Raw genomic sequence first — 11,970 nt, forward strand, 5'->3', positions numbered from 1 at the left:
AAACAAATATATATATATATAAAAAAAAGCGGTGACGGTGAAGCTGGAACTAGTAAATTCAACGTAAAGCAAGGTAAGAAACAGCGCAGCAAACGCTTACGAGCATTGTCAGGAGTTTTCCTGCATTTACATTTTTGGGGCGGCCGAAGATTTTTGTCCCGCCAAAGCCTTATTTGATCGGTAAGTGATGTAGAATAGAATGACTGCTGCGCCTGACAGGGCGATTCTGGCGATAACGAGCAGAGAGAGCCCCGGCCGCGCGCGCGCACTCTCACGTCTTCAAACAACGCGTCGAGCGCTGTCTTGCGCTCTCTCACTCGCGCATATTAATCAAAGTCAATTGAACCGTTAAGCAGAACTAAATTAATATTAATATTACTGGTAAAGTTACCGGGTACCGGACATTTTCTCACTGGTTCCCAACTCAACATACACACGCACACACATCTGTGTAACTGTCATTGTACCATAACCAACGTCAGCTTTGCTTTATCTCATCTCATCCCATCTCACCAACAGTTTAATACTGTTACTCGCACATCCAAAACATCGTATTTTACGTCGCGGACTTAAAAAATAAATAAATAAAAAAACAGACGCAAAAAACCCCAACAACTAATGAATCACTCAATTCTCATTGGCCACCCGCCAATGTGGCAGGTAGATTGACAGTTTTACCCGCCAATTGCAAAATTCACCCGCATTTGGCGCGTGGTCGGGTGTTAATTTCAGGCCCTGTAGATATAGTTATTTAGGTTAAACACGGTCTCTGCAGGAGATGATTATGTGAGAGATAAGAGGCTACTTTCTGTATGGTTAATAAAAAGATGTGATTGGCTCGCTCCTCCCAATCTTACATTTAGGTTTTTTTCTTCCCAATAAATCCTCATTTATCATTTCATGATTGTAAACCAACTTTTATAAAACGGATAGTTCCAGTCCTTGATTCTGATTGGTTGAGCCGCATTCGAAGCCGTTGTAAACTACTCCACAAACACACACTCCTGTGACCGCATTACATTAGTGTTACTGCGCAACTGCCGTTTGTGATTCTATGGATTTTAGTATTATTTCATGCATTCCCTAGGAATCAAACCCATGACCTTAGCATTTCTAACGATAATACAGTTGTTGTTGTTGTTGTTTTACAATCGCTAGGACCCGTCTCTCAATACTTAGGTCACTTTTTCAGAACACAGTGAGCACTGTGGGTCATTTATCATGGTTTGGGCACAAAAAACATCCAGTGACAACATATTTCAAATTACATGAATTCTTTTCTCACTCAAACACAAACACCACCAAAACTCTATGAATCTACAGGCCAGTTTGCACATGCTTTCAAAACCTAACATACAAAACTGAATAAGACAGCAATTTGCTACATTTCTATATTCAAATATATTCAAAACTATTAGATGTACCTGAACACCTACACAAGTGCTAGTTTTTCATAATCAAACATATCTTGTGGAGCGCTCTCTGAGTATGCATGTATTTATCATTTTAACTGTTGGAAACGGAGTGTAAAAGTGGACTTCACAGATTTGTTCTCCTGTTGCGCCCTCTATAGGTCATCATGATATATATGATCTATAGCTTCATGGCAGAGCAGTAAAGTCAACCAGTCTGTGCAACCCCTTTGCCAAAATCTTGAAATCTGCAACTTGTGAAATGTACGCAACCAAATTGCATAGCCGTACGTTTATCTGATTTAATTCCCACAAACTCCAGGAATTTATAGCGTTTTATAAAGTCTGCATTTATAAACTGGCAACTAGAAACAAACCACTGATCAAGTGTTTTAAATGTTCATTCTCAAACCAATACGAGTCTGTCCTATAAAACACAAAAATTAGAATTTATGAAGTTTGTTGTTCACAGTCATAGTTTTGCAACGCAGCGAGTGACACGTCGAGTTTGAATATGTGAGTAAATGACAAGAGAATTTGATTTCTGGATGAGTTTTTTAAACAGGCTTAAGGAAACATAGAAAAAAAGTTTTATTTCAACGTTATTTTACAATGATATAAAACACAGACAAAAGTCTCCATCCAAACAGTAAATGAACGATGATGCGTTATGAAACACGTCATATCTGTACACTGAAGTTCATCAGCCATTTACAGTAGTTTTGCAGATCCTGTTTTCTGGCTCTGATGGAACTGAATTACAGCCACTGTATTGACAGGTCAAGTCATTAAGGAGCCAGATATCCACGAGAGGTCAGAGGTCATAGTTTCTGCAGGAAGCGCAGCACCAGGTCTCTCAGCGCGGTGCGTAACGGCTCGTTGTTGTCACAGATGATGTGTGTGCCGTCTTCCTCCAGCTGGATGAGCACATCTTCTGCCTGCAGGTGAAGAATGTGTCCGTCTGCCGTCTCCTCCACCTTCACCTCCATGATGCCGTTCTACCAGGAGACAGTTAGTCATTTAAGACAGTTATGCTGTAAATATCATCATTTTATCAAACATTTACTGTTGCATTACACCTGTCCTAACCAGACGCGATGCAATAAGATTCCAGCGACAAATAATTTGTCTGTCCACACTAGACACGACGCGACAGCGAGATGCGTAAAAATCAATCAAAACCCACAGCCAATCAGAACAGCGTGTGGGCGGAGTCAGCCAATCAGAACAGCGTGTGGGCGGAGTCTCGCGGCGAGCGCACAGCACCAGAGAGTAATCTTGACGGCACTCGCAAGAAAATGGATAAGTAGCTACATAATCAAATTCACAAATATTACACCATTTAAATATTATAAAAAATATATCAGGCTACTGAGTTACCAAAACAATCTTTGTCAAAGAATACACTTGTTTGTTCACAGTTTGAACGTTCTTGTTTCCATTTGTTTAATTTCAAGATCTGAGGTGAATTATATCCATTGTTGCTTTTACAGCTACAAAGCAGGAGCACTAAATGATATTCAGTCACATTACACGCTTTTAACATTAAATAAAGCACATAAACAGTGCCTGAGATTATCATTGCCACACTTTGTGTTTGTTGTTCCAGCGCGACGTCACAGAAAAATAGAAACCGTTTCTAAAATAGAATCGTCGCGTGGTGGGGTTAGGACACACACTCTGATTAACATGGAAAAGAGGCATTTTATCGCGCGTCGTGGCGTGTGTAGTAGTTAGGACACGGTGTATTATGCTGGCTGAACCAGTGTTGTTATCGTTAACTAATACAAAAAGTTTGAAATATGCAAGCAGTGACACAGTGAATATCCAGACTCTGCTGAGAGTGACGTTTAGATGAATATGTAAATATGAGCTGCGCGCTTTCCTCTCAATCAATAACAACATAAACACAACAACAACAACAAGACAAACAGCAGTTCAGAAAGCATCTGATCATATTGATGTGGATGTGTTTGCTGCAGCTCTGCAACCCGAGAAGATTTACACCTCAAAGAAGGCGGAGCCTCAGAGCCACGCCCACCTGTGGCATCATCGCCACTGACCAATGGTAGTTAGATTACTTCGTTTTGGCCTGATTTTGGCCGAAATTACGTTTGTCTTTCGATTTCGCTTGAAGTATATCAGGGCCATAAAAATATTAAAAAATCATTTTTGGTAACTGGCATAAAAGCTGAAATAAAAAATATAAATATTATATGAATAACAAACTTTAAAAAAATAAATAAACGAAAAGTTGAAATAAAATAAGTTGAAGTGTACGTATTAAAATTACTAAACTAAAACTGAAATAAAATCCAAATAGAAAAATATGAAGAAAAAAACTAAGAAAATGACAAGCACATGACAAGATTACTAAAACAAACTAAAATGAAAAATATAAAAATAAAAATAAAAGTAAATTCAAAATATGAATGAATACTATGACAGTAAAATAACGCTGCTATTTGATTTCTGCAGAGACCATAAGCGATGTTAATTACTCCAGCACAGCGTCTCAAAGTTCATCTGGGGATTGATTTGGTTTAATTGGCTCATTCCCATTTATCGGAGAGGTTTGATCCTTCAAAAGCAGCAGCGGGTCTCAGGTGAATGGTTAATGGTGGAGATCTGGGACACTTTACGCTGTAATAACAGCTGTGGTCAAACCAGCCGGCTCTCAGCGGCCCATTCTGCGGTTCCTGAGAGCCTCCTCGGGATAACCCGACCCGACAACTCAAAGAGTGTGAGAGAATGGAGATTATGAGCACACAAATGAGCTCTCACTTCCACTCTCACTTATACCATATATATGCCAGGACGTTACTACTGTCAAACCATAACTTTTTACATTTTGTTGAAATGTGATTGCTAAGTGTTTTGAGTTGCCAAAACGTTGTCATGTGGTTGCTAGGCACTTAATGAAATGGGGCCAGTTTGAAGAATTAAACTACAGTGGATCAAAACGTATTGGAAAATATCTTCATACACGCACTAAAAATCCCTTTGATTGTGTGTATCAGAAGCCGCCCGCCGCTTCAGCACACTGCCTGATCAGCGCTAACACACACTTCTGAAAGAAACTGAGTTCATTAGCAGCTCCCAGAGTCACCTTGAGGAGGAAATCACCTTCCTTCAGAATCATTAGAGAAATTCATTTCCTTTCCAGATTAATTAGCTTCTAATCGATGTTCCGGTGCCGCCAGAATCTGCCGTTTGGGATCCAAGCAAATGAGGAGTTTGCCGTTTTCCCTGCATGCTAATGCCTCTGGTTCTCACAGGATGGGTGGATTTCTCTCACTTCATCCTGTTTTTAATTTATTTCATGAACATTGTGTTTCCTGCAGCTGGCGGTACTGAGACTCATAGAGAGAGAGAGCGTCTCTTCAGGGCCAGATCTGTGTGTCAGTAGGTTGAATTACCACCGTCAGGTGTGCACTTCTCTGTCTACCGCCCCGGGACATCACACACACACACACACACACACTGTTTCATCTGAGTGTCTGTCGCATTCATCAAACTCTTGTCCCGGCTTGACTTTACCCCACGGGCGGGTTGAACTGTGTTCAGCTCACTTCACTCATGATGCTTCTGGTTAGTGCACAGATTGAGTGTGTCTCGTACCTTGTGTAGTGTGGCCAGGAACGGCTCGAGAGGAACCGCCCCGCTGAGCAGAGGTTTCGGGGTCAGGACCTCTGGCGGTTCCTCCATCACTCTCTTCCTCTTCTTACTGGGCGGCACTGGAGCGGGTTTGGGCACCGGCTACAACACACACACACACACACACACACACACGCAAATAAGAGTTTAATATCAATTCTTAGGCCTGAGACATACAGGTATTAAATGCAAATGCTTCTAGATAACCAGACGTCTGAACATGCTTGTGTTTTACTTTACAGGGCCGAGTTCTACACTACATTTATTGTTTTCTCTCACGTCCACTTATTGTGTTTGTTAGATGCTGAATAGTAAATAGGCCTTGAGATGGGTGAACATGAACAAAAAGCATACGTTTTTTTATCAAATTGATGTGAGAAAATAAATAAATACATAAATGTGTGTGTGTATATATATATATATATATGTGTGTGTGTGTGAAGAGTTCAGATGCAAAAGCCTCTAAGTGCCATCTGAAATTTTCTTCCAGAATGATCATTTTTATCAAGCTCGTATATTTAAGTTCAGTAATTTCACTTTAATGGCAATGCAAATTACCTATTAATTGTCATTTAAGTGAAATTACTTAAATTAAATATACAAGCTTTATAACAATGATCATTCTAGAAGAAAATTTCAGATGGCAAATGACTTAGAGGCTTTTGCATCTGAACTCTTCATATATATATATATATATAAAAAATACATACATATCTATATACATATATATTTGTAGAATAATAAAGAAAGGTTCATCTGAGTGTCGTAAGTTACAAAGAAAAAAATATATTACCTATATGTGTGAGTGTATATATATATCCTACATACACACACACAGTATATATAAAAAAAATAAAGAAAGGTTCATTTGAGTATTGTAAATTACAAAGAAAAAAGATTAAAAATGGTTTTAATTACCCATGTGTGTGATATTGTTAATTTCCTATATATTTGATATTTTTAAAATTATATATTCTAAATTTGTACTTTTTCATGTTTTATAAATGATTAAAAATAGCTTTTTTTGTATTTTAAATTGAGTAATTTACAATACTCAAATGTACCTTTGTTTTGTTTTTTCATAGAAATGTGCATATCGTGACAAATATTATCATCAACCAAAACGTTGAGAATATGGCAATATGCTTTTTTTGCTGATGTCCTTTATGTGCTCATGGTTGTGATTTAATAACCGTGCAGATTTCATAAGGAGAACGAATTGTTTTGTGTTTTAGTTTCCAAAAAAAGAGTGGACAGGAAAGGGAGTTTTGCACTGTAAGTGTGTGTTCATGATGGATGGCTAAACTGGAATTTACGAGCCGTGTGATTGGTTATAAAATGGGCTAAAAATGCTTCAGACAATGTTCAGAGCAACTGAAGTAAATTCATGCATGACACGAGTGTTTCTCCGGGTGTTGTTGACACACACACACACACACACACACACACACACACACACTGACCTGCAGGACGTGCTTGTTGTCCTTGGACTGCAGAACCGCAGACACTGTAGCGACAGAGACGCCGGGTTTAATCTCAGAGGGAACCAGAGATTTGGCAAGCTGGAGGATCAGAGAAAAGAGACTGAGAAACTGAAAAAGATATTACTGATACTATTATTATTATTTTTAAGCACACAAATAATCAATTTACACAATCAATATTTTTATGCCAGAGGTGTTATAGTTACCCAAAAAAATATTTGGTAGCACTTTACTTATATAATGCATTATAAAAGTACTTTAATGCATTAATTATGCCTTTTAATGAACCTTATAACGCATCGTATGGTCTTGTGAATAATTGTAACCACAGTTATAATGCTAATTTATTCTTTGTTACACCTTTAGAAAGTATAATGCATTAAAACACACGAAAACACAAGGTTATTATAGTTTTGCATAGGTTTTATTTTAATATCATTTTCAAATTTCCTATAAACTTCAGTTTAGTTTCAGTTAGTTTCATTAATGGTTTTGTTAATTTTAGTTTAGTTTTTATTTTGTGAACACATTTCTATTTACTTTTTATATATTTAAAACTACCTTGTAACCAATCAGATCAACGTGTGATCGCCAACGAGTGGATCTCTGAGCTGAGTGAGTGAGTGGAGGCGGGGCTCATTTGCATATTAATAATCGCATATACTAAATGAGGCAAGGGTGTCGAGTTACATTCAAGATATTTTAAGGCATTAAGGAAAAAACTTTTAAATATGTCATTTTGGTGATCAAAGATGAGTTAAGGGATACAATTATTGACTTTAACACATTTTTAATAATTTGAATAAAGGGTTAAGATAAGGGTTAAGATCTCGACGTGTCATTAGATACGTACATACATTAGATACTGGCAACCTTGGATTGCTCTCTGTCGTAGATCTAGGCTAAAACATCGAAGAGAACGAGCTTTTGCGATAGCAAGCCTTAAACTCTGGAATAGCCCACCGACATTTTAAAATCAAGGCTTAAAACATATTTTTCTTAATGTTGGTTTTCAATGAATTATTTAGGTTTGTGTTCGATATTTTATAGACTATAATCTGTTGTTTTTATATGATCAGTACAGCACTTTGGTCAACCCTGCGTTGTTTTTAAATGTGCTTTATAAATAAATAAGGAACTGAAATCTGATGAGTGTGTGACCTCAGGCAGCAGCTGAATGCGCTCGTAGCGGCGTCTGAAGGGAAGCCCCAGGACGGAGCAGCGGCGGTAGGCCATGGGTGGAGGCTGCAGCTCCAGCATCAGGTCTGAGCGGTGAGCCTGAGCCGGAGGAGGCTGTGTGTACTGCTCGGGACACACCACGTGAAGAGGCTGACGGGACAGGACAACACAAATCCATCAACATTTAGAAGAGCAACTTAGGGCTGCACGGTTTCCATGTAATCGCACTTAAATCAAGTTGGCTTATCGTGATTTTTGAAATCGCAAAGGCTGCGATTATTTTTTTACGCAAACAAAAAGTACATTCACGTTTAAGCTGGAGTGTTTAATATACTGAAAGAGGAAAAATATATATGTCACAATTGTGAAATTGTGAAATAGAGTATTCCACATATTCCAAATTGGAACCAATCCTAATCATTTGAATCATATTAGTTCCAAATTATGATAGAAATTCCATTTAAGTGTTCCTTATTGGAATTCTTTAAAGTCACCATGAAATCAAAATGGTCAATTCTTGGTTTTTTTTATGGAATAGTATTAGGGCTGCACGATTAATCACAATTTACATGAAATGATTGTGTATGCGCAGCTTGTCATTGATGTACGGCTCAGTAAACGCTGCTCCATCTGACAGCACTGCGAGTTTGAGTCGCTCACAATGTGCATTTGAAAAAGCAACACGCGTCAAACATCTTTCCAAAACATGAGAGGCATTTTATGAGCCTCTTATCCAACAAAAAGACAACATTTAATAACATGCATTTACTCCAAACTCACTTCATAAGGACAGTTGAGCTCCTCCTTCTGTGAGATGATGTGCTTCTTACACAGAATAAGGCAGTCGTGTGTTTATTAGTCATGTTTCATATATCAAAGCGTTTCAATCTTCTGTTTATTCAGTTATTGTACTTCTGCGGGGTATATTTGGTGTGTTTTGTATATATTGGTGTATATTGGGCATATTTCTGGTGTTCAGATGGAGCAGCATTTACTAGCGATCAGCCGCTTCACTGACGAGCTGCGCGGTTTCAGTGCAGCCCTCAGAGCAACATTTGAGGATTCAGGAGGAACAGACGCACCTGGATGTCCTTCAGGAGTTTGGACACCTGGTGGAAGTTGAGCCGCGTGTCTATAGGGCAGTAAACACACTTCATCGCCAGCGGCTGATACGGAGCCAGAGCGTCCAGGTAGGAGAAGTCCGGCTCTGAGAACGACACATCATTCAGAGGTCCGAGGTCAGAGCATTTCCCACTCGACATTAAAGCGGAACTCTCGCCAAAATGCAACCTAGGCTCTTTTTGTGAATCTACCCGAGGCAAACTTTCGTCTAAAAGCATAATTAGGATTGAAACGCCACTTTTAAGTTTGACCGTATTTTCGTTTTCGAAAATTGGGAGTGATTGGGGCACGACTATGATAGCATCAAAAATCACTATTTTTAAAACACTAAGAAGACTCGACACAACTTTGCTCTCAGTATCACCAGAGGCTCTACACATGAACTCCAGCATTGAGAACATTGTTTGTGTACACAGAGTTTACTAAAGAGAAAGATTTTGAACAACTCACTGTCTCTGTGTCCGCTGGCATTTTGACAGTCAAAAATAGTCGATCTCCGAATGCGAATGAACTGACTCTGACCTTTTTCAAATAAAAAGTCAATATTGATTTTCACTAACGACAAAACAACAAATTATCCGTGAATTTATATTGAACTAAGCTTTAGGAGCTTCCCATCTTTACTCTCCTCCCTGTTACGTTGCATTCGGAGATCGACTATTTTTGACTGTCAAAATGCCGGCGGACACAGAGACAGTGAGTTGTTCAAAATCTTTCTTTTTAGTCATTGGGTCACTTTTGGGGACTTTTCATCATTATAAATCATTTAATTTTTTTTTAATAATGTTTAAATGTGAATAAAAGGCTAAATTCAATCTGTTCATCATATAAAGCGATCGAGTCTCTTCAGTAAATTTGGACTAAACCGCTCAATACATATGGATTAGTTTTACGATCTCTTTATGAACTTTTTGAAGCGTCACAGTGGTAGTTGCGTAGCTGTCAATGGAGGGACAAAAAACTCTTGGATTTCACCAAAAAGATCTTCATTTGTGTTCCTGAAGATGAACGAAAGTCTTACGGGTTTGGAACGACACGAGGGAGAGTAATAAATGACAGAATTGTACTTTTTTTTTGCAAACTATTCCTTTAAAAATGACAGTGGGCCTCATTTATCAATCTGACGTAGAACGAGGGCAGAAATCATCTTACGACAGGGTTCACGTGTGATTTATGAAACATTCGTATGCTGCCAATCCCATCGTACGAATGATCGTACGTTGATAAATGTGGCGTCTGAAAACAATCGTCATTTGGATGGATATCACACCGCTAAACAAACTCACAGATTCACAGAAACCCGGCCAAGAAGAGGAAGAAGAGAACCAAACTACAAGTGTGAACACACCCTAAACGCCTCTTTGATGATACAAAGTATTAATGTCTTGATGTTAAACTTGTTGTATGAATATTACAGAAGGTTTTAGTGAAGTATTACTGTGATCTGCTCGACCTCACCAGTGAAAATGATGGTGTTGAGGCCGGATTTGCCCCACAGCTCCATGAAGTGCACCACGTCCCCGAAGCGCAGGGACGGGTGACCCGTGAACACCACACACGGCTGCCGGAACTCACTGCTGAAGTCTCCATGTATACTGGGGTAATGCTTCAGTTTATTCGTCTGAATCAGCTGGAAGAAGCAGAACATGACAGTCAGTGACCCACACACCTGTCCGTGTCACTGCTGGGATGTGTTCGGATGACGCTCACCTCTGCATGAGGAAACGGAGGCTCCGGCAGATACACCTTACTCTGCTTGTTCTGACACAACCTTCCACACAAACACAGAGAGCAAGAGAGGAAAACAACTATTATTGAGCAAATATCACCGCAGTAATGAAACATTACCATGGTAACCATAGTATCTGCCAACATGTCAAAGCGCCTACTGTCAGGATGATCAAACCAATGAACTTCAGGGACGTTTCCCATTTGAAAATCAGGGATTTGTTTGAAAAACATCGGAATTATAACATATAATAAAGTATTTATAAGACAACACCCACAAAATCTATCCAATGAACTAGAAAAATGTAATTGCATAATATTTGATTATTAATTATTATATTAAATTACTGTATTTTATTATAATATATTATAACATATTTTTATAGATGTCTTTAAGAAGACGTAACCCAATATCTAGCAATGAATAAAATATTTCATTAGTTTTATTTTGTTAATTTATTATTCAATTATTAATTGTATTATATTATTTATATTATATTATAATTTTAATTAATTTAAAATTCAATTATTAATTATAATACTGTATATTATATTACAGATGTCTTTATTAACACATAACCAAATATCTAGCAATTAACTAAAAAAAGTAAATATAATTCTATTTTGTTATTATAATATTCAATTATTAATTATATTATTATATTATGTATTTTATAATTTTGTATTGTATATTATATGATTTTGCAGATGTCTAATAAGACAATTTACTACACGTTAGTATATATGTTATTCCTGTTAAATCACGATTAATAAATATTTATCATGATCGATTAGGACTGAATTTTATTTATTTCAATGACAGTGGCGATCAACACCAAAGTAGCAACTATAGTATTTTGGGAGAAACTACGATTATAGTAAAGGAAAAAGACTCGTTTTTTTTCCATCTATATTTTTCAGTGTGTGTGATCGTACCATTCGGCAAAGATCTGCGAGAACTCCAGCGAGCTGTTGGCCACGGGGGAGATGAAGTAGAACGGGGTGCTTCCCAGATTCGCTGAGTCCATGAACTGATACAGACACTCCAGCAGGTCGTAGATCACCCCCGACGAATAACACGGGACCAGCACGTTCCCACCGGCACGGATCGTCATGGCTGAGAGAGAGAGAGAGAGAGAGAGAGAGAGAGAGAGAGAGAGAGAGAGAGAGAGAGAGAGAGAGAGAGAATGAGTGTGTGTGTGTGTGTGTGAGTGAGTGAGTGAGTGAGAGAGAGAGAGAATGAGTGTGTGTGTGTGTGTGTGTGTGTGAGTGAGAGAGAGAGAGAGAGAGAGAGAGAGAGAGAATGAGTGTGTGTGTGTGTGTGTGTGTGTGTGAGAGAGAGCGAGTGAGAGAGAATGAGTGTGTGTGTGTGTGTGTGAGAGAGAGCG

The 11,970-nt window shown here is 38.4% G+C and overlaps 1 protein-coding gene across 1 annotated transcript; it reads right to left on the reverse strand.

Moving 5' to 3' along the window:
* Positions 1 to 1,979: 1,979 nt before the first annotated feature.
* On the reverse strand, positions 1,980 to 11,720 carry LOC309491955 (integrator complex subunit 9-like). Its single transcript, XM_082190985.1, has 8 exons — positions 11,519 to 11,720; positions 10,565 to 10,625; positions 10,313 to 10,484; positions 8,815 to 8,939; positions 7,715 to 7,882; positions 6,533 to 6,631; positions 5,034 to 5,171; positions 1,980 to 2,410 (listed from the first exon to the last, which is right to left on the reverse strand). The coding sequence occupies exons 1-8, from the start codon at positions 11,695 to 11,697 to the stop codon at positions 2,234 to 2,236; spliced, it is 1,119 nt and encodes a 372-aa protein (XP_082047111.1). The 5' UTR covers positions 11,698 to 11,720; the 3' UTR covers positions 1,980 to 2,233.
* Between the last annotated feature and the right edge of the window lie 250 nt (positions 11,721 to 11,970).

The sequence above is a fragment of the Leuciscus leuciscus genome (assembly GCF_965113295.1).
Source record: "Leuciscus leuciscus genome assembly, contig: HAP1_SCAFFOLD_766, whole genome shotgun sequence".
Taxonomy (NCBI): domain Eukaryota; kingdom Metazoa; phylum Chordata; class Actinopteri; order Cypriniformes; family Leuciscidae; genus Leuciscus; species Leuciscus leuciscus.